This window comes from Spermophilus citellus (assembly GCF_964194105.1).
Source record: "Spermophilus citellus genome assembly, chromosome: 16".
Classification (NCBI taxonomy): Eukaryota; Metazoa; Chordata; class Mammalia; order Rodentia; family Sciuridae; genus Spermophilus; species Spermophilus citellus.
This window is the reverse complement of record NC_138196.1, coordinates 79398063-79424452: the sequence shown is the minus strand read 5'-3', so window position 1 is coordinate 79424452 and position 26390 is coordinate 79398063. Positions and strand designations below refer to the sequence as shown.

Sequence of the window (26390 nt, the reverse complement as noted above, 5' to 3'; positions counted from 1 at the left end):
TTGAGAATCAGTATCCTATAGGACTTTAGGTTCTAGTTACTTTTCTTATTTAAAAAATGGTGGGAGACCAGAGAAGGAAAATACTCTACTTACTTGCTGTGGGTTAGGCACTCTATCTACTATTGAATTTCATCTTACAGATAAAGAAGCTGATGTTCAGAGCTGAAGAACTTGCTGAAGATCACAAAGCTGGGTCAGCAGTTAAATCAGGATTGCAAGGCGGGCTTATCTGCCTCCAAAGACTTCAACCCTTTCTGCACACTCCCACTGTTTCTGTAAGAAAAAAACGGCAGGCCTCAAGTTGAAGGTGAACTGCAAATTAAAAAAAAAAAAAAAAAACGATGTTGGAAAATATAACTTTTTTTGGGGGAAGGGAATTGTTGCACTTCACTAAATTTGTTTGAATGTAAATATATATGTCCTCGCATATAGACACTGGGCCCTCTTACTACCGTTGTGGCTCTGGTCTTATCTAGGAAAAACATTGAGCAACACAATGGAACAACTTCAATTCTCCTTGTTACAAATTATCCAAAAGCCAGAGCCTAACGGTGCCAAAAGCAACCAGTATTGTTTACATAAGGGCTGAAGGCTAATAGTTAACTTTCTCCCATTTATTTCCAGAAACGGTAAATAACGCCTCATTTTACAACTACAAACGAGTAAAATGTCATAAAGCGGGGAAGAAAACAACCCAAAGGAAAATGGAAAGGTTGGTTTTTAGCACCCGCTCTGGGAGCCGGGCCTGCGTGGCCTGGGTCCCCATCGTCCCCTCCAAGCTCTGGTCCGCGGCGCCCGGAGCTTTCTGGCTTCCTTTCCCGCCCTGGGGCGAGCTCGGTCTCTCTCGGAGAAGCTTGTCTCAGAGCCAGGCCTGGAAAAACAACAGCGAGAAACTTTGGCTGGGTTTGCGGTTCAGTGGAAAAAAAAAAAAAAGAGGCATACACTCAAGTTTGGTTCGGGGCTGCAGCTGCTGGTTCCGATTTGGGGGCGGGGGCGGGGGTGGGTCACAACTCGGTCAGGTTCAAGTGCGCATGTGCTGAGGAGTTGCTCAGGCACTTATTGAGCGCCGACGGTCTACGGGCGACTGGGGGTGTGTATCCCTGGCGTGCGGGGGCGGTGGGGGGCCAGTGCGCGAGGCCGAGGAGGGGCGCGCAGGCCCGTGCACGCGCGGCGCCTGGGGCTGGGGGCACGCGGGTTGGGCGGCGCGGGGTGGGTGTGTCTGTCCCCGAGTCTCGCCCGTCCGCTCGCAGTCTGGCTGCTCTTGCGCTCCCTTCCCGGGCGGGGAATCCGGGCCGGGTTGTGGCCGCGGCCGCGTACGTGAGCGCAGTGTCCCGGAGAGGGAGGGCAGGCCGGCCAGGTGGGCGCGAACTGAGCCTCGGCGGGAGGGCGGCCGGAGCGGAGCGGAGCGGAGCGGGGCTGCGGGCCGCGCCGGTGGGCGGGCAGGGCCGCGGCGGCTGCAGCCCGGAGCCGAGCGGTTCGAGCGGGAGCTGCCCGGCCCGCGCTGCTGCTCGTGGCGGGTGGAGGTGAGCTGCGCGGGGACCTCGCGGCGCTGCAGCCCGGGGACGGGGGCGGCCGGGAACTTCCCACGCTCCGCACGCCCTCGGGGCCTGGACCGCGGCCGGGGGCCCGGAGGCCGGCGCGGCCGGGGCAGCGGCGGGTGGGGCGCGGGGCCGCTGCAGCAGTGCCGGCGCTGGCCGGGTGGCCGGGTTGGGGTGGCCGCGCGCCCTCCGGTGCGCCGCCTTGTTTATCTCGCCGCTGCCGGCGCTCGCATCGGATCCCCCTCCCAACTTTGAGCGGTGGTCCGGAGTCGCCTCTCCGGAGGGAGACTGACTGATCGATTAACCTGCGTCCTCCCGGATCCTTTCTGGCTGGGCCGCCAGCCGGGCGCCCCTTGCGCTCCTGCCCACTCTCGTGACGAGCAAGCTTGCGCTGGGCTGCCTGACCCGCGGCGCGACACACCCTCCACCCCGCTGGCTGTCGCTCACCCTCTCTCAAACCGCTTCTGGCTATTACCCTTTCAGTCCCCGTGTTCTCAGCCTGCCTGTTCCTTACCCCAGGTCCTTGTCTTTTCCTGGCGGTGGCACTGTGGACATATGGGGTGCCTGGGTGGGGGCCTGGACCTGGAGTTTGTCGTGTGTCGTGTGCAAACAATTTCAAAGGCAGCATTTTCTTCCCTGCTTTGGAGTTCGGGCTCAGTTTCTTGGCCTTAGGGCGGAGTTAGCGATCTCAAGAAGCCCACCTGCCAGGCGAGAGGTGTGCTCTGCCTCCTGTTTTCTCTGGCTTTGGAGGACTTCCACCAGACCTTCCTTCCCATGATGCCAGGCCACCAGGCAGTCATTGCTTTCTCTGCACCCCCTTTGCAGAAAGGTGCAACTAGGCAGTTTCTTCAAAGTGAGTGATCAACAGGTATTGAAGGCTTTCCAACACCCTCCTCGAGGTGTTGTGTAAACAGAAGTTCCTGGTTTGGAGGAAGCTGGAAACATAGCATTACCTTCAACTCCACAGGTCCTTTTGAGGAGCTGCTGTGGTCTCTGGGAGATGCTAAGAGGCACCTATGAAATCTAAGGCCTCAGGAAGTCTATCGACTAGGTGAAAGTGATTTGAAAGCTCAAGTTCAAAGTAAAAATGGTATGACTACAGTGGAAGCTAGGAAGGCTACAAAAGATCTGTGGGATGATCTCCTCTAGGGTTTAGAATCTCATACAGGACCCAGAAAGACTTGAGCCTGTGAAATAAGACCTCCAGATAGGACACAGTTAACTGTCCAAATTTGAGGTGTAGATATAGGTGCTTTGGGGGGTCAGAGAAAGGAGCCATGGGTAGGAACTGCAGCACAATATTCTTGGAAGATGAGATGGGTCACAGAATGGTACTGAACGTGGCTTTCCGGAGAGACAAGGAGATGGCCTTGGCTACCTTGGAATGTTTCCTGAACAGTAGGAGATAAAGATGGAGAGGAACAATGGTTGAGATTGTGAAAGTCCTAGAAAGCCAGAATGGGGAATTGCACTTTACCCTGTGTGTACTGGGGAGACAGTGAAGTTTTTTTTGGGCCAGAGAGTGATGTAAGGAAACAGCATTTGGAAAGGTTTTTGAAAGTAATATTAGGAGACAGATCAGCTAGTAGGCTGTTGTGCTTGTGGAGTGCACAGGAATTTGGACTGGGTTTAATTGGAAATGGAAAGGAGGGTGAGTTTTAGAAACATTATTGTTGAAATCATCTGTTGTCCGGGGTAGGGCAAAAGGAAGAGATGAATGGAAATTAATTCTTTGTGGAAATTGATTATACGCCAGGGCCTTGGAATTGCTGTAGTTGGTAATTTGAGAAATCGGAAATGTGTGTTGTATGGAGAAGAAATTGACACTCAGCCTGTAGAGAAGTTTCCTGTGTTTGCCACAATATTCAAATGGAGGTGTCCTGCCAGCAACTGAGGCTCTGAGATTGGTGGGAACCCATGGGGGTATAGTTAGGGAGAGGGAGAGGAAAGGCACTCAGAATAAGTGGGGGTTCTTCTTGGCCAGACAGCTGGCTAAGTATGTGAGGTGGACTCGGGTTCTGACTTGGAGGGCTTCTGCTTATCCCTCTTGCATTGCAAATCATGTGGCACTGCCTGCTGTTGACCTTGAGGTTGGAGAAGCAACTTTTGGTAATTAGTGCTCCTAGGAAAATGGGGTCATTTAGTCTCATAATCATGAGAGTGGAATTGGAGAGAAGTTAGAATGGAATTTGCTAAAGGTGTAAATTGTTGGGCTCTGAAGCATGTTGAACTTTGCTTCGTTGGGTTAGTCCCAGTGTCCCATTTGTGCCAGGGGAGGATGGAGCGTCTAGATGATTTGAAAAAAGGGGAGAGAACTTTGGGCCTAGGATATTGCCTTTTATAGGGCTTGGTCCATCCCAACCTGATCCAGTTGCCAGTTCCCCTGATTCTGGTGACCTGCGGCAGAAGGGAGCTAGCTGGTGCCATTTTTCCTGAGCTCTGAATTCTGCTTTCTTGTTGCAAGGGTGATTTAGGGTGATTTGCTGAACAAATTCCCCAAGCCTCAACTTGAAACATCTGAATTTGAAGGATGATTGCAAAAGGTTGCTGAATGAGCTGAGAATGTAATTACAGTTACTTAGCCTCCTTGTTTCTGTGAGATGCAGGATGAGTGAACTGGCAGGGGAAGAGGACCTAGAAGGGGAACCTAAGGGGGAACAGAACAGATATTTTTTCCCTTTATAGGGAATATCTGAACATCCAAAAACTAATTGCATGGAGCAGTGGTTGAGCTCGCTTACTTACTGTAAAGCAGTGTTTTCTGCCCTGTTTTGACCATGACCTACACTAAGAACTAAAATTTACATTGTGATCTACCACATATGATCATGTATGTAAAAAAAAAAATCTTAGTTCATGAAGTACTACCTTTTTTTTCCCTTTGGTTGGGATAATAATCTTCTCTGACATTTTTACTGCCTATTCTATTTTTTGTTACTAAAAAATGCTATTGTCTCCCACCAAGTTGATCTAACCACTCTCTAATGGAGCATAACCCACCGTTTAAAGAGCCCAGAGAGAATTTTCACATTCAGTAAGTATTTACTAAGCTGCTAGTGTGCAGAGCTACCCTTCCCAGTGCCGAAGGTAGAAGGAGGCGTAAGAGAGAGATGGAAAGTTCACAGTCTAGTTGGAGAGACGAAGTATACATTAGATTAGGAGCAAGGTAAGACAATTAAATGCCAAAATGAAATATAAGCATGTTAGGATTTAAAGAAGTGGGGAATAATGTGTACTGTGTGGCTTGGAAAACTTCTTTGGAAAAAGGAAGGAAGTCTGGGATGAGCAGTTGGGGTGTCTTCTGGTGCCGCGTGGGGCAGAGGGAGCAAGAGCTTGGGGTTAGGAACGCATACACAGTGCTTGTGTGAGAACTGAAGACTGTTGTGGGAGCAGAGGGAGAGATGAGGTTGGAAAGGTGGTTTAGGGTCCGAGGTAGTACAGGGTTTGTGAAGGGGTGGCCTGCAGAATGTTTTAAGTCTACAGGTATGTTCTAGTTTGGACAACACAGAAGTTTTTAAAACTGTTGGGAACAGTCAAGGATCCGGGCAGTCATCTGGAGCTCCTTCTGGAGAAGACCTTAGGGTTCCCAGTTCTCATGGTCCCAATGCTTTCTGTGGCCTTGGTCCAATTTCTTTATGTTCTCTGCTGAAGCCTGTAGATATTTGGCTTTGTCACCTCCGTTTTCAAGAGCCTCGAACATCAAGCCAGCTATCTTTTGGGTTCTGGTGGCCATGGAGTGTTTTGGGAAGAGTGTGACATGGAATCTGAAATATTTATGGGCAAGCAGTTTGTTTTAGGCAAGCCAGCGGCACTTTCTGAGGAGATGCTATTTGGGACATGGAAGTATTTTTACAGTGGTATTTATTTAAATGGTATTTGTTAGAGAGGGCTTTGACCCGTGTTCTGCATGGTGGGCAGATCTCCAGTGATGCCAATGTGTCTCAGACTTCCCTGTTTCCCATTTCTGGCTGGTATGGTTAGATGATGGTTCCTGGCTTGTGTCAGAGGTTGATGTTGGGGTAATAACTTGGTGAGCTGTGAGTTGTGGCTGTCAATGCCTTATGACATTAGCTTCTCAGAAGCTTTGGTTCTGTGAGCCAGTGCTAAAGGAAGAACCAGGAAAAGGGCTGGGCCTTTTCTCTACTCTTCCTTACTCCCAGTCTCACCCCAGGAGGCAGGCATCCAGGATCCCGAGAGACTCATAATGATCATGGAATAGCTGGCTCAGGCACAGGTATTGATGCAAATGGTTCCGGAAAACTTGGCGTGGTTGGAACCACCTGAAGACCTAGGTTCAGGTCTCTGGTCTAGATCAGTCTGGTGTACTCCAAGGAATCCATAACCTCCCATGATTCAGAGTTCCTCCCAGTGAGCTACAGAGGGACTGATTAGTAGTCATCCTGCTCTTTATAGGTAGGACAATGTTCAGTTATTTAAAAATATTGCTTTTATAACATTAAATATTAAAATTGAGGCTGGCGTACATTTTGCTTAAAAATATGTGGCTACAGGCTACAAGGCTAACCAGAAGTCACCTGAATCATATCAAGTAAATCCATCTCCTTTTTGCAGGATGGTTTGGTTACTAACCAGGGGAAGCAGGTGGCAGCTGTGGTATGTTTTGGCTTTAGTGATGCACTGAATGGTTTCCTGAGACACAATTGTCCATATTAAATCAGAAGTGGTAAAGTGGGCTGGATGGTGTTATTAATTTAACTTGACAGTCATATGCAAAAATTGTTAATTATTGGCCCTGAGTCAGCCTGGAACCAGGTCTGAAAGTGCCATAGGGTTCTGTTCTTGGCTTTGATCTGTTCAGCGTTTTCCCAGTGTTGTGGTTGAAGATACAGAAGCTGTGCTCCTCAGATTTGTTGGTGGCACAGACATGGGAGGGTTTGCTTCTTTAACAGATAACTCAAGGTTCAAAATCATTGAGCATGAGAAGTCCAAATTAAAAAAGGAAAAAAGAAAATGTCAGTAAGGAATAAATGTAAAGTGTGATTTAATTTTAAAATTGTGAACGCTTACTATATCATGTTCATGCATTCTGAGAATTTCTCTTCTGAGGATATATCTGAGACCATATCAAAGATATAGATGATGTTTTATGCACAGAGATTATTCAGAGTTTGAAATAATAACAACAACAACAACAAAAATCTATAGTGAAAAATTGGAAACAACCTAAATATTCAGCAGTGTGGGTTGGAGATAATGAACAGGTGAATTCTGATGGGTGTGTCTTTATGACAAGTGTTAAGAAGTTACAAAAAATAATATTTAGAAATAGTTTTGAAATAACAGGGAAGAATGTTTCTGCTAAAAGTTAATGTACATCAACAATATGATTTCAAATGTTAAAAAATGCATGTAGGAAATGACTGGAAGGAAATAGACTAATATACTAATACCAAAAATATGATACTGGTTGCTTGCTTCTAGGTAGGTCAAGGTGAATTACTTTAGTCACTTTTTTTTCCCCCCTGTACTAGGGGTCATCCCAGGGATGTTCTACCATGGTGCTACATGATCTGTGAAGGGAGACTGGGATGATGACTAGGGAGTGACTGGAGCACACTCCTGGGCTGGGTACGTGGTAGCACCTTCCAACACTGCCATGGTTGTCAGGGGTTGGGAATGAGCGGACTCGAGTGCTTTTGTTCCTGGTGTCGGATATATGACCCACAGGAGGAACAATTGTTTACCCCCTGCAGTGGCAGATTCCTTTTTTGTAGAATTATGCTGCAGATGATGGACTTTAAGGTTCTCTTTACCCCTAAAGATGGGGAGAACAGATATCAAACGTAAAGGGATTTTCTAGTTGGCCGACCTGCTCAACTGTGGACCTGTCTGCCATTGAAGCACTGAGCCTCCTGTTGGAAGTACTCAAGTTGGGCTGAGTGGGTCAATTGGGGATGCTGTGGAAGAGGAGGGCAGGAGTTGGGCAGACCTCCCAAACCACTTCCAGTCCTCAGGGTCATTTGTTATGTGACTTGTTGAAGCTGAAAGATCACGTGGAATAGAGGACATGCCATCATTGGCATAGTGTGAATCAACATCATGTAATTAAAAAAAAATGTTTAGGGGCTGGGGATGTGGCTCAAGCGGTAGCGCTCTCGCCTGGCATGCGTGCGGCCCGGGTTGATCCTCAGCACCACATACCAACAAAGATGTTGTGTCCGCCGATAACTGAAAAATAAATATTGAAGTTCTCTCTCTCTCTCCTCTCTCTCTCCCTCTCTCCCTCTCTCTTTAAAAAAAAAAATGTTTAAAAATAGGTTCCAATAAATAAGTTTCTTTGTGTGTGCATGATCACACACACAAGGATTGAACCCAGGGCCTTGCCTATGCTAGGCATGGTGCTCTACCCCTGAGCTACATCCCAGCCCTTTAAAAAAAATTCTTATTTTAGATAGAATCTTACTAAATTGCCAAGGCCGACCTCAAACGTGTGACCCTTCTGCCTCAGCCTTCTGAGTGGCTGGTATTACAGGCATGCACCACCACACCTAGCACTGCTCCTAACATTTTTGAAAGACTCTGGGATCATTTTAGCGATTGTAATGTGGCTTGGGACTCAGTTTGTGGCCCCTGGGCTGCTGAAAATGAAATTTGGTCCTTAGGAAAAGTAAGAAACTGGGGGAAGAAGCAGAAGATAATGAGCCAAATAGGTTTAGATAATAACCAAATAGGTTATCACAAAATAATGTGATTATTGATTGGCCAGTTCTTGACTCAATCAAGATGAAGTCCTAGGGTTGGATGCTGGATTCTCGCTTGGCTGTGGAGGACCTGGAAGTACCCTTGAGTGTCCCTTGCTCCTTCACGTCACACTGTGGATTCAAATCACCAGAATAGCGAGTTCAACACCATCCTTACACAGAGATGGGACTGAGCCTTCTGATTACTCTATAGCTTAGTGACAGAGAGAATAAGGGGAAGATACATTTAAAGAGACTTTTGATGAGGATTTTTGCAGGTAGGCATGTATCTAGTTAATAATGGGAAGTTTGTAGTTTGAATTAAATATTTTAAAAATTTTATGCTTTTATCGTTTATAGCGTACATGTTGAAAATTTGATTTAGCTTAACTTTGTTCAAGTTTTGCTTACATATGGTTTACTTAAAATACACCCTGGTTCTTAATTTTTTTAGACTGCTCTCCCTGACATTTTTGGATGACTTTTGTTGTTGTATTGGGGGGCAGTGCTTGGGCTAACTCACATTGCAAGAGCTTATTGAGTTCTGCACAGTGCATAGAGGTTTATCTCATCCTTGGAGAAGATCACAAGATGATTTCTGTCTCCATGTGATTCATGCTCTTATTCTGGCATTTGAAAAATTGGTATTTGGCAAGGAAGTGCTCTCTCTTGACATGGAAGAGAGTATTTTGGGGGCCCATCAACTCAAGGAATAGCAGTTTTAGGTGTGTGTAACACGCTTAGGCAGAACTTGGCTATTTAGAGCTGAATAATGGCCTCCTTTATTTCTGCATCATTTCTGCCATGTGTGTTGTCTGTCACATCCGCTGGGCTTGGTGAATGGCATTGAATTGGTTTCCTGGGCCACATATAGTAGGGATGGGGAAAAGTTAGACCAACATATAGTTTTGTTTTGTTTTTTTTCTAAAAAGAGCAAAATAAGAAAGAACATTTCTCAGCCCCCCCCCTCCCCTTTGAGTACTGGGAAGTCATAAAATTCTTAGTAAAAACAACCATATCCAGTAACTGAGTGCAGGGAATTAAAACTTGCTCTCCTCTGTTTTTCTTCTGCTGCTGCATACACATTGTTCTTGCTGTGCTGTCCTAACTCCTGTGTCCTCTGTCCATGTTAGTCATGTTTATGGCTACTCATGCACCTTACATAGCACCACAAAGAGATTTCCAGTGTCTCACAGGACAGCTTACAGTTCTGCTGTAGCTGGGAGAGAGGCTGAGTTTATATATATATATATATATATATATATTTTTTTTTTTTAATTGAGGTACATTTTACATATGGTGGAATGTTCAGATTGCAAGGTTGTTGTTTAGTCAGTTTTGACAAATGCATATAGCAATGAAACATATCCATCCCCCCAGAAATGTTCCTTGGGACCATTTCCAGGTAATCCTACAGGAAGTGCCACATATCTGATTTCTATCACTATAGTTTTGCCTAGTCAGTTTTTAATATTATAATTGTATGTTTCCAAGGACTCTCTAAGTAGTGCTTTGAAGAGGTGAAGGTGTGTGTGTGTGTGTGTGTGTGTTTAAACATCACTGTTGGGACTGGGGGTGTAGCTCAGAGGTAGAGAGCTTGCCTAGCTTGCATGAGGTCCTGGGTTTGACCCCCAGCACTGCAAAGCATAAACTAAGTAACAACAACAACAACAACCTCATCAGTGTCCTATATGATTAGGTGACCCCAGAAAGTGAATAATAATGTCTTAGCATTTGTCTGATGAGAAGTTCAGATTTTTCCTTTCATTGCAAGGAATCCCAGTTCCCAGATGTAAGAGTATAAGGCACAGTCAGCTCATCCTTGTGTGGAGGAGACGTGGTCATGTGTGCGCCTATGTGCCTGTGCGTGTTGTAATTTGTTGTGTTGGAGAGCTGAATTGCTGGGTTAGAACTGGAGTTGCTCCTGGGACATCCCTTTGGATTACCAGCAGTCCCCTGACATGCTTTCTCTTTTTTTCCTGCCTCTCCCTTGAACCGGTTGGCTATGAAATTAAGAGTCCTTGGAGTTATGGAGTTGCAGAGTTGTGCTTGTAAGATTGAAACAAGATCTGTGTGGCAAAGCCCACTGCTGGCTGGGAATGCAGATACGTGCTGCTCAGCTCTCAGCCTCCTGGCAAGCTGAACCAGACTTGAGAAGATCACTCCTAAATTCATTATAAAAATGTATTGAGCAGGGTCTGCTTCTTTTCTTCCTTTTTTAAAATTAAATGATTGCATGAAAATTTCATTATATAAGTAATACATGAACACATTCTCTGTAGGGGAAAAGAATGCAAATCCTCCAGACTAGCTTCTTCCTTGACCACCACTCCTAATCCCAGTCCTTTCCCCAGAGGCTGACCACCCTCCCAGGGCTGCTGGTATTCTTCAGATGCTTTGCATATTTACATTTATGCCTCCAGGGCTTACAGAAAGTCAAGTGCACTGAACTGCACGTTCATAGACCACAGTAGGGTCTTCTTGATTTTATTTAATTCCTGCTTGCTCAATCTCTTTTAGAAATAGAAGGCTAAACAATTGTTTCTCCTTTCCTAGTGTATTGACATGAAAGTTACTTCTGATCCTTTTCTGTTACAAATATTTGTTACAAAAAAACATTGTTGCACATGGGCTCTTTGCAGCACCTGTGAGTTTTCTCTGGAGTAGGTTCTGAGAAAGTGGAATCATGGGGTAGTGGGGTACTTTATTTGTACGTTCAGATAAAGGCACACTATAGGGACACTTCTTTGCTTAGAGTTTCTATAGACCCAGGGATGCTTGCAGTCTGCTAAATCATTGGAAGACTAGGCCAGGACTTAGAATGTGCCGGGTGTGGGGTGTGTGCTCACCTGCCCTTGGGGGCCACACAGGTCTCTGCTGGTTGGTGAGAAGGGTTGATGTTGGGAAGGTCTCTTCTGGGCCCCACAGTTAATTATGTTTGGTCCCCGCCTTTAGGACTTTGGCCTGTATATTGATAGTGCTTGCATGGGGGAGAGTCAGGGGGATGGATGAACAGTCCACTGTGTATTCTGGATGATAAATTCTAGGCCCACTCCACTCATTAACTACATACCTCATTGCTTCTGTGGGTCTTCTCCTGGCCATCTTTAAAATGCAAAGTGTGACTTAAACACTCAAGCTGAAGTTGAGGCATTTGGAAGTATTTTTAGTGTTCTTTAAGAGCATCTTGAACCCTGCCACAGTACTGCTACTCATGGTTTACGTTAATTAGAGAAAATGGTGTGTGCCTCTCTGTTATTTATGCTTGTGGCTACCGCCTCCCCAGCTCTCTGCAGAACTTCTGGAAAACATGAATTTTAATGACATCAGGTCTGACTGATGGCAAGGGAGGGTGTGGCCATGTCCCTCCCCAAGACACTTCAAGACTGGCTATGTGCTGGTGCCACTGGTCACCCAGCTGGGAAGAGGCAGAGCCTTCTGCAGCCTTCATGATTTCCTGTGCCTTGGTCTTCAGATCCTTACGCAGATGGTGGTGAAAACAGCCCACGTCCTGATCCTGGGAGAACCCCACATTGCATCCATACCCTTGTCTGGGCCCAGCAGCCCACTTCTCTTACCTTCTTTGAGGTGCTCAGACATCTCCTCTCTGGGCTCTGGTGAGCGTTAGGGCCTCCTTTCCTGTCATTTCAGGCTGGGTGACCAAGTTAGTGTCCCTTCCTCTCTCACTTGGTGGGTTATCTTAGGCCCTCTTGGCCTTGACCTTTCTGGTCTGATGGCGGAGGTGTGTCTTCTTAGCTTGCCCTCCCACCCTGCAGCCAGTGCAGGTTGACGGTTCTCTGGCTTTGCAACCCGTCTTTCTTGATGGGCAGTGACCGTTGTTCTAAGGTAGGTAATTTTCTAATTTGAACGGGGTAGACAGTAGGTTTGTTTCTGTTTTTTAGTACTTTTACAGTATTGTTGGGCAGGATATTTTTACTGTTTGGCCTTTGTGATCATAATAAGATGGCAGTCTGATGGATAGTGACAGAAGTCCCTGTAGTGGTTGTGACTGTTAACACAGAATTCTTGCAAGGTTTTGATTTTTTCCCCCTAGATCATTCACATTGCCATTGTTATTGTTAAAATGTGCTGTTTTCCCCTTTTGTTCAAATTCCCACTTTGATCTTCTCATACATTTGGCTCTTCACCACCTCCTGGAGTTTGGTGCCTATTTGTGTGTGCATATGCACATTTGTACTGGGGATTGAACCCAGGGCCCTTTGCCTCCACCCCCAGCCCTTTTATTTTTTATGTTTAATTTTGAGACAGGCTCTTGCTAAGTTGCTTAGGGCCTGGCTGAGTTGCTGAGGCTGACGTTGAATCTGCTATCCTCCTGCCTCAGCCTCCTAAGACATTGGGATTATAGGCATGCACCACTGTGCCTGGCTCCTGTTCTTATTTATTTATTGGTCAACACCCCTTATTGTGTACTCTGATTTGATGTGCATTTTCATTAAAAAAAATTTTTTTTTTAGTTGTAGATGGACACTATTTATTTATTTATCTATCTATCTGCAGGGCTGAATATCAAACCCAGTGCCTCATGCATGTGAGGCAAGCGCTCAACCACTGAGCTACAACCCCAGCCCCTGATGTACATTTTCTTAGTATTTTCTTTCTCATTATGCTTCCCTTGGACCTGGGGAATCAGAATATCTAGGAAGAGGAGCTTCATGACTCTTAAAAACCAAGGTAGTTTTGAAAAAAAAAATCACTGTCTCATTAAATATCCAAATTGGATATTTAATCCAATATCTGTAAATGGTGACATAAGAACAGCTACTGTAGGGCTGGGATGTGGCTCAGTGGTAGAGCATTTGCTTCCTATGTGCAAATCCCTGGGTTCATCCCCAGCACTGCAAAAAAAAAAAAAAAAAAAAAAAAGGAGCTTGATTCTGGGAGAATCCTGCTTGCACTTGCTACTTTGCTTCAAAATGCCCATTTTCTCTTCCATGCCTGTTATGGTTTGGATATAAAGTGTCTCTCAAAAACCCATGTGTTGTGGACTGGGTCACCAGTGTAGCAGTGCTCAGACAGGGTTTCGGGAGTGATCGGATCAGGAGGACGCTGACCCCCCCAGTGGATAAAATCATTAAAGGATTTCTAACAAAATGGTGGTGGAAACTTTAGGAGGTGGAAGCTAGTTGAAGGGAGTGGGTGCTTGGGGGTGTGGCCTTGAGGATGATATCTTGTCCCCAGCTCTTTCCTCTCTGCTTCCCAACTGCCTTGAACTGCCTTCCTCTGTCACTCCCTTCCTCTGTGATGCTCTAGGCCTCACCTCGGACCCTTAGCAATGGAGCCTGCCGTCTTTGGACTGAGGCCTCTGAAATTGTGAGCCAAAGTAAATCTTTTCCTCCTTTGTTTTTTTTTTCCAGATATTTATCACAGCGACAGAAAGCTGACTAACCCAGTGCCAGTCTCTAGTGCACATTAACCTCTCCATAACTCAGGAGTTTAGAAGCAGGGACCTTCGGGAGTTCATCCCATCTAGGCTTTCCTTCTGTGCACGCTTTCTCTGGCTGTGCAGAGTAGAAAGAGCAAAGCTTTTGGAATCAGACACTTCTGAGATCACATCTGAGTTCTATTGTTTTCTATCTCTGTGGCTCTGGGAAATAGCTCAACCGCCCCGGGTCTCAGTTTGCTTATCTGGAAAATGGGGATGACATGGAATTTATCTCATAGATTATTTGTGGGGGATTAAAGGAGGTACAGTCTGTGAAATGCCTAGCAAGCGACTGGCATGTAAGTCTTTGATCAGTGATAGCTCTTAGGACATTCCTAAAGGAATATCAGTTTTTGATAATATACATATGAGGTTTCCTGTTGTGCTCTCATCTGTGTATTCTGTAATAGTTCTGATAAAGTAGATGTGATTTAATCTTTGTGACCATTCCAGTACCCTTTCTTCAGAAACTCTAAAGGTCTTTTGGCCCCTGAGCTAAAGATGACTCTCCACCTGCTGGCCTGATATTGGTACAAAACTTGATGTCTGTTGTCCTCCCAGGGCAGGGCAGGGCAGGGCTGGGCTGGGTTAGGCCTGGCCCCTGGCCTCCTGAGTGTCAATTTCATCTCTCAAGGCTCTCAAAACTTGTGAGTGTGGGCCATCTGCCCTCAGTGATCAACCTTCGTTTATTTTGTCACATGGGCTCAAAATATCTAACCTGGCTAATGTTGTTGCTAGTGGCTGATAACATTTTCAGGAAAAACATCCAAGAATGGCTATCCTGAGCTAGGAGTGGGATAAACCCTCATTCAGCCTGTTTTTCTAACCCATTCTCAGCCCCACAATTTTGGGTCATAAACATTCCTCAAATGACTTCCTCCAGAGAGCCACCTGAGGGTCCTTTCAGAGTGGTTGGTGCCTTGGGCAGGTCCCCTCCCCAGCTTTCAGCTTTCCAGCGTTGTGTTTAAATGGTCTTCTGTGTGATGTCTGGTTCTCTTTACTCAGGCTGACTTTCTGCTTTCTGTGGGGGCAACAGGCCTGTCTCCTTCCAGCTCTGGTCACTTGGCTGGTCCTTTTTAGATTCATAATATTTTATTTCAACTTATTTAACTTATGTCAAAAAAATTAAAAACTTACCATGGATATCTGTCCAACTTTAAGAGCTTAATTCTAAAAGCCATTTTTTTTTTTCCAGGATTCAGTGTCAGATTGCTGGATGATTTTTTTTTTCTGCATTTTCCTGAAAGAGGCAAATGCTCATTCATTCATCTCATTATACAACACAAGTTTATGAATATAGCTCTGAGCACTCGAGGTGCGCGTGCACCAGCGTGAGCCAGGTGGAAGCTCAGTTGGGCCCCAGGTTCTTCAAGGGCAGGCTCTGAATCTCAGGCTTTGAATATTCTGCTTGATGCATCCAAAGGTGCTGAGCATTCAGCAAGCGTTTGGGGGTGCCAGGGTTCGTTCTGTGGTGCCTCTTGCTCTGGGTTCCTAGTGAGTAGATACTCAAGTGTGGATCTGTGCCAATGTGAGCCAGATCTGCTCCCTGAGGCTGGCCAGGCCTGGCCTTGGGGAGGTTGGCAGCTGGCCTTGAACCACTCTGGCAGGGCACCAAGACTGAGACTTAGGCCTGAGGAGCAGGGCAGGATGGCAGCCCGTTGCTGAAAGTGAGGTATGGGAGGTGGGCAGGGACTGGTCACTGTCTTTGGGCTCCAGAGGCAAAGACTTCTGACTTTGCCGGGGGCTCTAAGCTCTGAACCCAGGGATTGGTTCGTTTTGGTCAGCAGGCCTTGACAGGGAATAGCTTGGATGTGTCAGTCCCTCTTTCTTTCTGAAATCAGTGGTTGTGATTTCAATTAATTAGTGATTTACCTGTGGTCATTTTCTGGCTTTCCTTGAGTTGGTAGTGGGTTCTGGTGGGATATCCTGGCCCAGCCTCAATTCCTGGATGCCTGCAGCAGTGGCTTCCAAGTATTGTGAGTTGCTTGTGGTTTCATTTAGCTCTCAAGCATGGGTCTAGGGGACAGAAGTGGGGGACAGAAACACCCCTGTTGCGTCCCAGGTACCAGGCACTGTGTAGGTGCTGGCCTCTGTGAGGTATGTACATCCCCAACTCCACAGGTGCCGTGGGGAAGTGGAGGCTCTGAGGTGGTGGTCGCAGGTGGAGGTGACGGGCTTGTGTGTCTGGTTGTAGACTCTGCGTGGTCCCTGCCAAGCCTCTCCTGAACATTTGGCAGCCTTGTTGAGGAGCCAGTCCTAGGGCCTCAGGTCCCCTGCTCCCAGGAGAGCAGAGTGAAGGGCCCCAGGAGAGACTGACAGGGTCATGGGCTGGGGTGCTGTCCTTATCCTGAAGCATGAAACACAGATAGCTACTGGAGATTCAGAATAAAAGCAAAAATTGGATTATAAATTGACTTGCCACACCTGGTCTCTCCCTTTCTAGCCAGACAGAGCCATTGCTGTTGGCTACTCAGCCATCTGGCTCTTAGAACAGACGAGTTCCAATATTCAGCTTATTTCAGGTTTTTAAAATGTTATCGGCCACTAGGATATCTGTCATCCTAACAGCATGGTTTTTGTGACTTACTATTTCCAAGGTTTTGGCCAACAGCTTCCATGCTGGACAGGTGGCTCCCAGAGGAGACTTGGATTCCTAAGGGGTATTTGGGTGGCACCTCAGTTTATTCACTCTTCACGAGAGGTGACTCTCGTTGACCACCTTACCTGTATGTGCAAAGCTCTTGGTCTTTAGTCTTGGGTCTTGCAATCCACATTGTCCCCCTAAGGAGATGGCAACACTTTGTATGACCTATTGATTGCAGCCAGGAGAGTGGCCAGGTAGTCTTCGCCCTCCCCCCAAGCCCCACTGCCTGTTTATTTGGCCTTGTGGGGGAATGTGGCAATTCACTGAGGTGACGCCTGAGCTCTAAAACCAGTTTTTCACTTTAACCATTTCACTGTCTGTAGTGACTCTCATTTATTTGATCTCATCAAGGACTATTGAATCCAAATAGCGTTTCTACTTTAAACACTTAAGTGAAACAAATACACGAATTAGGATCTCTGTCCCTTTCCTTCTTCAAGGATCGAGAACATCAGCCTCAGGGTTGGCACCTCAGGTGATGTAGCCACTCAGGCTTCCCTTTCTGGTGGGTGCCTGGCCAGGGCCTTGTGCTGACCAGCCCTTGACTTAGGCTTTTTTTTTTTTTTTTAAAGAGAGAGTGAGAGAGGAGAGAGAGAGAGAGAGAGAGAGAGAGAGAGAATTTTTAATATTTATTTTTTAGTTTTCGGCAGACACAACATCTTTGTTGGTATGTGGTGCTGAGGATCGAACCCGGGCCGCACGCATGCCAGGCGAGTGCGCTACCGCTTGAGCCACATCCCCAGCCCCCTTGACTTAGGCTTTTGAGAGTCTCATGTCTGTGTTTTATGTCTGGGGATGGCGATCTTGTGTTGTCAGCTGTTGCTTCATTAATGGAAGTTCTTCCAGTCGATCCCTTCTTCCCAGTGACCCTCCCACGAGAGCCTCCCACCCTCCATCCTGGAGAAGAGAGAACTGGACCAGCAAGGAGCTGGGAAAGCTGCAAACACCACTGCTTGCTAGCTTTGTGGCTTTGAGCAAATAAGTGGCCTCCTTGAGGGACCTCAGTTTTCTCAGCAATCAAATGGGGATACATTATTCCTCCATGTTTTACTGAGTTGCTGGGAAGTCAGTAGAGAAAAGCCCCTAACACTAACAGTGTGTATTAACGTGAGTGTAAACCCTTGTGCCACTCAAGCAGTCCTTGCTGCTGTGAGTTCAAGGGCTGGGGTTTAGAAGCCTACCCTGAAAACTGCGGGAGAGCACTCCCAGCTCTCTTGGACTTGGTTTCCCAGGGGCCGCTCCCTCAATCCCTGCCCCAATCCTGACTCTGGTAGGGTGCCAAGTCAGCAATTCATCGCCCTGCCTCCCGGACTCTCACAGAGTTGTCTTAGCACAGTTTAAATCAGGTTTAACAACTCCTTCTGGTGCGCATGCATGCTGGTCCTGCTTCCTTGCATGACAGCAACCACGCTGGACAGACTCCTCACCCAGGGGGCACACTTGTGTGATCGTACTTATACCGTTCTTTAGACCAGTCTGCTTTTTTTTTTTTTTTTTTTTTTTTAATTAGAAAGTACTGTTTTAGAATCTAGTTTGAATGCTGTGTAAATTCTACCCTGCTTCTGATGCCTGTCTTCCTTTCAGGGCAAGCAGAAGGTCTTACTTAGAACACATTATTCCTGAATCTGGGGCTGTCCTGGTCCTGAGAATGTCACCTGTATAAAATTACAAATCTGGATGGGATTTAGGTATGCTATGGTCTTTGCCCTTAAAGGGCTTCCAGTCTAAGGAGACACAGCCCTATTGGTACTATGTAGCTCTTATCTGAAATACCTAGGACCAGAACTGTACTGATTTTGGATTTTTAATTTTTTTTTTTTGGATTTGGGAATATCTGCATATATATAACGATGTATCTTGAGCATGGGACCTACATCTAAACACAAAATTCATTTATATTTCATATACATTTTATACACATAGCTCAAAGTTGATTTAAAAAAAAACCTTTATTTTGTTTATTTTAGGTAGTGCTGAGGATCAAACCCAGTACCTCACACATGTGAGACAAGCACTCTTCCTCTGAACCACAATAGCAGGCCCCCAAAGGTGATTTTATACAGTATTTTCTTATGCCAGTGTTTTGACTGTAGCTCATCCCATGAAGTCAGGTGTAGAAATTTCCACTTGTGGCATCAGGTTGGCACTCAGAGTTTCTGATTTTGGAGCATTTAGATTTTCAAATTAGGGATGCTTAATCTGTAGCAGAAATGGTTGTAGGTCCCTGAGCCCTAACTATGTGCCAAGTGCTGTGCTCAGAATTGACACTTTGATGCAGACAAGCTTAAGCAGGATAGTTGTGAACAAAGGGCATGGTGCTTCTGAGAGCAAGTGGGCAGGTAGGTGTGAAGGAAGGGGAAGTGCGTTTGTTCATGGGTAGAGCCGTGAAGACCTTTTCCCTTCCTGCGATAAACAGAAGTGGTCTCTGTTACTTGATTGAACGTCTGCCGTGCCTTCAGACCACAGAAGTATTTGTGGATCAGGATCATTTACTATTTGCTGGAAAGAATTCACTGTAACCAGACCAGATGACCTATTTCTCTAGCCCATCTGCTAGAATATGAAAATAGCCCTGTTATTTGGGGCCCTCGTTCTCCCCTTGTTATTCTATTACACCTATTACTCACAGTAGTGGGAGCTTGGATGCTCAGGTACAGGGATGCTATCAGGAGGGTCCCAGCCCTGCAGGGGATTAGATGATCTTTCAGGTCCCTGTAAGTCTAATTTTATTGGTAGTCCAAACTGTGGTACTCTGATGTAATATATTCTGTTCTTTAAAAAACTTCAGAAAGAGACAATAATTGGAATCCCTTGAGAATCCAAAATGTTACTGTTTGGCCAGCTGATTTAGAGATATTGAATTGATCACAAATGTTCTCTCATATATCTTAAGCTTGTATTATATATATATATTTGGTGGTGGTACTGGGAATTGAACCCAAGGTCTCATGCATGCTAGGCAAGCACTCTACCACTGAACTATATCTCCAGCCCATTTTACTTTTTATTTTGAGACAGGGTTGTGCCAATGCCCAGACTGGCCTTGAACTTGTGATCCTCCAGCCTTGGCCTCCCCAGTAGCTGGAATTACAGGCGTGTACCACCACATCTGGCTTATAAAATGTTAAACACATACCACACCAATTTTAAAAAGTTGTATAATAGGACCTGACAAATGATTTCAGAGATTAAAAAGTTTTCATGTAGTAGTGCTCTCAATGGGATTTCTAACCAAAGTAAGGTGAAGAAAAGTTCATGTGTGCTTATCAAAGTAGTTTTTCATGTTCTCTGGGGAAGACATCCCAAGAGAAACAACAACAGCAGCAAACAAACTTTGAAAACCAGCAGATGGTGATGATGGAATGTGACAACCTCCAAACCAGGAGGACCACAAACATATTTGCTTATAATTATAAATATGCTTGCAAGTACACATGGCAGCTATCAACAGAGTGAGTGGCTAAGAATTGCTAAAGGAATCGTTCATGAATCCTGTTCCCCATGGGGTCCTGTTCTCCCTGGAGTCCTGTTGTAAAGCAAGAGATGTGGTTTGCCATCAGCATTTTGGCCTTTGGTTGAGTTTAGAAGATGACACTGAAAGAAAATGTCAGTTAAAATCTTATACATTTTAAAGAAAATAAAACTTTCTGATAAAAGTTGAAAAATGATGCATAAGATATTAACTCAAGAACTCAAAAACTTAAAAACTGTTGTTCTGTGCAGTGGTAACCAATGGAGATCTTAAATATACAGAAAGCTGAGCTTTAACAGAGCCCTTGGCAGAGGGTTGCTATCCATCACCTTGACCCATAAATTATTCATTAGAGAGGTAGCAAGCACCCCAGCTTTTGCAAATAGGAGTCTTATTCCAAATTTCATCCTCCTTAACTTTAAAAAAAGTCCATTAGTTGTGTGATAAAGCACTCTAACTTATGACCTGTATCTTAGAGTGTGGGCTAGGTGATGTCATGGCCTGCTGCAATGTCCCTGGGTGGCAGGAGAGAGCAGCCCCTGTATATGAATGTGTGTACACACGTACGTGTGCTGAGACATGCAGTTGTCCAGCAACTGTCCCATGATAAATAGCAATTTGCAACTCCGAACCACAGAGAGGGTTTGTTTTACTGTTCTGTCAGTTCCAGTTACTTAACTGGTGGCAAATGTCCTCATTAAAGGCCATTAGCACATCAGGATATGTTTGTTGAGCCCGGACAAGGGCTAACCCTTTTTGGACAGTGACCAAAATACATATTCTAGGGTTGCCAACCCCTCCTATTTGTGACAGTGGTAGGGATGAGAAGCTCTGGAGGGCTCTGGGTCCCCTTGCAACCGTCCTGAGAGGTCTTTAGCAGGAGTTAGCAGAATTCTTCGAGGAATTCTGTAAGTCGAGACTGTAAAACCATAAAGTGGTGTTTGGCTTTATATTGAAATATTATCATTGTTTCCCTGAAATAGAGGTTTCTTGGTTTCTTTTGGCTACACGTCTAATTAGTGGTTGGCTGGTATTGAGCTATTGATAGCTCCCAAGAAATGGGGGAGTGAGTAGAAATGGTGAGAGAAGAAACCTTTGAAGGATGCTGTAGCTGGAGCGGCAGAGAAGCCTGGTGGGAAGGAGGGCAGCACCCGGATGCAGGGCTACAGGGACAGTGGTCCAGGAGCAGAGCCCTAGGGCCCATCCGCACATACAGCCCTCCTTGTTGGTGCTCTTGCTGGCTTGGGAATCCCCTGGCCTCCTGGTGATCGTCTTCTCTATAGAGCCAGGGCCATAATGGCACAGGTAGCATGCTGATGACATGGGAGGCATCCGGCCGTGCCTGGTGATGCTGTCCAGTTTTACTTCCATGCTACAAAAACTTGGCTACAGTTTTTCTGTTTGGGTCAGTCACATTATTCCTTTGTGCACTGTGTGTGTAGAGGTCATCCCAAACTTGAGCCTCTAAATGGTTCACAGTGCCTTGGGCCAATGAAGGAGGGCAGATGAAGGAGGGCAGACCAACGCATTGGCCTTTATTTTGTGGGGAATAGGTGAATATGCAAACGGAGGGGAGGTTTTCCCAGCTGGGGAAATGGAACTCTAGACTTGCAGAGCCAGGCACTGTCTTTTCTCTCAAGGGTCACTACAAGGGAGGAAAAAAAAATCATGTAATGAAAAGCAACGTAATTGAATGTTTTAATTTGAGAGATCCCACACCTACTGAATTAGTGGCAAAACTGTGACCCTGGGCACCAGCTAGCCATGAGATCAAACCCAAGGCTTTGGGGTTCCTAGTCCCGTGGCCTCAGCAGCCTGACCCCTCTGCAGCTCAGTTGCCTCATCAGGAATCAGAGACCAAGTGCTTATCTCACAGTGCTCTGAGGATTAAATGAGATGCAGCTTGTGAAAGCCAGTGCTTTGAGGGGCACTTACAGAAGGCAGGTTCCCTTCTTCTCTGCTTAAGAAAATTAAGATTTAGAAGTATGATAAATAAAGCCAATGGCAGAAACGTATTTTCAAGTGTAAATTGGGGGAAAGGCTAGCCGACGAAGGAGAGCCGAGCCTCGCAGGAGCAGGCGGAAGTGGGCAGGTTCACCGCTTGGTGCAGATCTAGCGGGCTCTGGAAAGTGCAGGCTTGTGACAAAGGGAAAAGTATTCTTTAAATTAAAAAGAAAAGAAAAAGGCTTACAAAAACATCATTGGAGTTTGTTGGCCAAACATCTCAGGCACTGTCTGAAGACTGGAAAACTCAGGAATTTGGAAATTCTACCCTGTCTTCATTTTCAGTGGTAGAAACCCCAAACTTCCTGCTCTGGAGATGGGGGTGGCCTCTGGGATTTTTGTCAGAAAAGGGTTGGTTGGTTCTCTGGGTCGGTGCTGCCACCTGATGTCTGTGAGTGGCATTGCATGTCTCCAGCTCCCATCAGCTCAATGAAATCCAACAGAGATTTTTTTGTGCAGGGCTAGGAAAGGGTCGCAGGGCTTCACGCTGTGCTAGGCAAGTGCTCTACTGCTGAGCCACACCCCAGCTCCGGGGACTGAGTTTTAAAATCCATTTAGCTTAGCTGTTCATATTCCCCCATAGTGATAAGGAATTCACTCCTTGCATTTTTCTACCTTTTTTTATTTTTTATTATTGCAATGGTGAAGCACTCTGAGACAGTGTGATTGGCTGTGAAGTCACCAGCCACCTAATCAGGGAGCTCTGCATGCTGTGACTCTGACCTTTTCCTGATCTGTTCTTTGCCTTCTCAAGAATTCACAATGGAGTTGTCTGTGCTATCAGATTCCAGCCCTTGAGGCCTCTAGTAAAACTCTGGGGAAAACCAGCCAGACCCTTTTGCTCAATATTTGCAACTTTTGTGTTCTTCTTTAAAGTTATTTTTGCCCTTCATGGTGTGTTATTGTAGAGATGCTAGCAGAACTTGCTGGACTAGTTGGGAAAGGGGCTGGGATTTGGGAGATAGAGAGATGACGGACCCCAACAAGCCCCGAGGTGCTTTTGGACTGGGTGAAAAGTGAAGAAGGTTTATAGAACTGTTCAAAGAAAGTTCCACTGACAGGCTTCTTTATGTGAGTGGGGCTGGGGGATGGGGGGACCGGGGAGGAATGTAGCAGAACCACCTCTTGAGACTCCTAGCCTAATAGTGGGTGGAAGGAGCCTCCCAGGGCGTTCTGGGCCCTGAAGATCCCAGTCTCACATTTGCCGAAGCACCTGGGTTGCACTTATGCATGCCCACTACTCAACAAAATACCAACTGAATACACAAACAGGGGGGAGCAGGGGGCTTGGAACCCCAGTGTGAGTGGGGCCCTGGAGGAGATGAAGCACAGAGGCTGGGTGGAGGAGGGTAGCATGAGTTGGCAAAGTGCTGGTCCTTCCTTTTCTACCAGAAGACCCTGTCCTGGGAGTGGGGGCAGGGCAGGGGTCCCTCTGTGAGCCCTTTTGGAAGCTCTGGCACCAGTTACCTTTGTCACCGTGAGAAAGTCACCTGGTGCTCAGGGTTCCTAGGATGAGTGGAGCAGCTTGGCTTGTTTCCAAGGCTCTCCACAGCTTTGAAGCCAGTTTACCTTGGGAAACTGCAAGTCACCAACAGGTGTCTTCATGCTTTACCGGGCAGTACTGTACCCAGGAATGTCACAGAAGGAAGCGTGTGGACGTGTGTGCTCAGACAATTCTCGCAGCAGGAGGAACAGTTTAGACAGCAAAACATCGGATGTGCTTTCAGGGACAATAATAAAGGGACTTATAAATCAGCAGTGGTGCATCTGCCTAAGAAAATATGGTGTAGCTTTTTTTTTTCCCCCCTGTGGTGCTGGTGATTAAACCCAGGGCTTTGTGTCTGCTAGGCAGGCTCTCTACCCCTGAGCTACACCCAGCCCACTGACTATTTTATAGAATAACATTTAATGATATAGTAAAAACTTACCTAGCATATTAGATGAAAACTCAGTTTACTAGACAATGATACTATTTTTGTAGAAATAAAAGTATGTAAATTGCATGTTTAGAAGAGAGGGGGATGCTATTTAGACAAGACATCTTTGGGAGGCAGGTTCCTGAGTGATTTGGTTTTCGTTGTGCTCATCAGTATTTTCTAGATGCCCTGCTAGGAGCAGGAATTAATTTGGTAAAAAGATAAAAGTCTCTTTAAAATATTTCATCTGCTTTGATGGACACTCACTGGTGCCTGTCATTCCATGTGCAGGGCTCTGTGTGACCTTCTGATTCCTGTAGATGGTGACAGAAGACTGACTCACTGTCACCTTTGCCTCCCCAGGAGACACAGCAGCATGGCCAGTGTGCTGTCTCGCCGCCTTGGTAAGCGGTCTCTCCTGGGAGCCCGGGTGTTGGGACCCAGTGCCTCCGATGGGCCATCAGGGGCCAGCTTGCCCTTGGAGCCACAGGCAGAGGTTCCGGAGGGGGCTGCTCCCCAGCCCTTCCTCGCCTCCAAGGACTCTCTGTGCCAGGAGCAGCCCAAGGAGGTCCTCAAGGCTCTGGGCACCACTGGCCTTCAGCAAGTGGCCTTTCAGCCTGGACAGAAGGTAGGTTGATCCCAGTGTGGCTAGGTGTCCCATCTCCTAGACCTTGTGGCTGACAGGCTGAGGTCACCCCAGGTGACAGGTCAGAAACTCTCTAGCCACTAGTGTGAGTGCAGACCTTTTTCTCCATCTCTGGAATTGGAGCGAGAGCTTGCCTCATTTCAGACTCCAGGCTCCTCCTCGGCTGTTGTTTGGAGCAGAAGGTGGCCAGACATTCTGGGCTGTTCCGCACCTCAGTCTGAAGTGTGGGCTTAGCTCAGTGTCTCTTAATTTGCCTCCATTTGCAGCTTTGCAGAAGAAGGGAAAGGACCTCAGATTGTAAAGTCAGAGAAGATTAGGTTTTGGATATTTTAGGAGATGAAGAGGTTTGTGTAGTCGGAGTTTAATGTGAATTTCCAGTGTCCCCTCCCCTGGGGCAGGACCCAGTATCACCTCGGCCTGTTATTATCCTTACATCTAGATGCCTGGGGTTCTCTGTCCTCATCTTTTCAAGGGCCCATGGAGACTGCTTCTGTCTCCCCACGAGACAGAAGTGCCCCCCAGGCCTCTCTTCCCATGAGATAAAGTGACCTCCAACTCCAAGTGTCCCTTGAGAGGTCAGCCTACCTCTACCCCTTTCTGGCTTATCCTCAGGGAGACTGAAAATTCTCTGAAGAGAAGAATGCAGGGTATGAGAAATTCTGGGCAAGAGCATTTGGTGGGTGCCAGCAGATAGGCAGGATTTCAAGAGATAAGCAGGGCAAGAGATCAGGAAGATGGGTACAGATTCCAGATTCGGAGAAATCTCAGCTGCTGACATGTTCACTGTCTTCCAGTCTAGAGAGTGAACAAGGAACCTCTTTGGGGGAAGAACTGATCCAATGTGGCTAGTCTGGGTACTCGGGTGGGCAGCAGGTGCCTGGGAACATCTGCTCTTAGTCTGGTTTCAGCTGTAATAACAGAATACCTGTGAGTGGGTAATTATGTAAAATAGTTTATTTGGTTTGTGGATCTGGAGAGGGCCTTCATGCTGTGTCATCCCACGGTGGAAGATGGAGGGGCAGGAGAGGGCAACATGAGAGAGATATTAACAGGGGGCTGAAGTTGCTTTTATAACAACCTGGCCCACTGGTGACATATCTAACCCACCCCCGTGGTGGTGGCATTAATCCATCCAGGAGGGCAGAGTCCTCATGGCCCAATCATCTCCTGATAGGTCCCTCCCCTCACACTGTTGCACTGGAGATTAAGTTTCCATCACGTTCAGACCAAAACACCCATGAATTAAGGATAAGTGAGTCAGAGAGAGCGCAGTCTATGGCGAGCAGACCCTGACTCTCAGGACCCGGGCACCCGAGAGCTTTGGGGTGAGAACTGCTGTGTGCTGACTTCTGGCTGTTGTTCCCTGCAGGTCTATGTGTGGTACGGCGGTCAGGAGTGTACAGGTCTGGTGGAGCAGCACAGCTGGGCAGAGGACAAGGTGACAGTCTGGCTGTTGGACCAGAAGTTACAGATCTGCTGCAGGGCGGAGGAAATATGGCTGGCGGAGCTGCAGGGCGTGATGCCCCAGGTGCCACCTCCAGAGCATGGGGCCCAGGCAATGGCTTACAGACCTGTCTCCAGGAACATTGATGTCCCAAAGAGGTTCGTGTGGGCAGGGAGGGGTGTAAGTGGGGCTGCCTGGAGGTGGAGGGATGGTGGGGACAGAGGGAATACAGAGAGCAGGCATCCTTTGGAGGAAGGCAGCTCGGCGTCTTTTCCTGCCCATAACATTATTAGGGGTGACATATCTTTACTTTAGCAAAGGGCTTCTCATCCCCTCCGCACTTAAGGCAAACTCAGTTCATAGTTTTTCATGAGCAGAGACAGGAAGAAATGGCTCAGTTCAGGAGTCAGCAGACAGGTTTGAAAGGGCAAACAGTAAATAATCGGGGCTTCGTGGGCCAGTCACTGCAGCTCATCCCCACCGTGGTTGCGTCCCAGCAGCCACAGATGATGAATGAAGTCAGCAGGCTCAGCTCTGCTCCCATGAAACTTCATTTATGGATGCTCAGACTTCATATAATTC

At 46.7% G+C, this 26390-nt stretch overlaps 1 protein-coding gene across 2 annotated transcripts in view; it reads left to right on the top strand.

The window, feature by feature from the left end:
• The first annotated feature begins 1385 nt into the window (after positions 1 to 1385).
• The window catches only part of ZNF395 (zinc finger protein 395), a 35406-nt gene continuing 10401 nt past the window's right edge, over positions 1386 to 26390 (top strand). For both annotated transcript variants that reach the window (XM_081269907.1, XM_081269906.1), the window contains exons 1-3: positions 1386 to 1523; positions 24082 to 24346; positions 25734 to 25966. In XM_081269907.1, the coding sequence (XP_081126033.1) occupies positions 24095 to 24346; positions 25734 to 25966 (485 nt within the window). In that variant the 5' untranslated portion in view covers positions 1386 to 1523; positions 24082 to 24094. The remainder of the gene's footprint in view (positions 1524 to 24081; positions 24347 to 25733; positions 25967 to 26390) is intronic.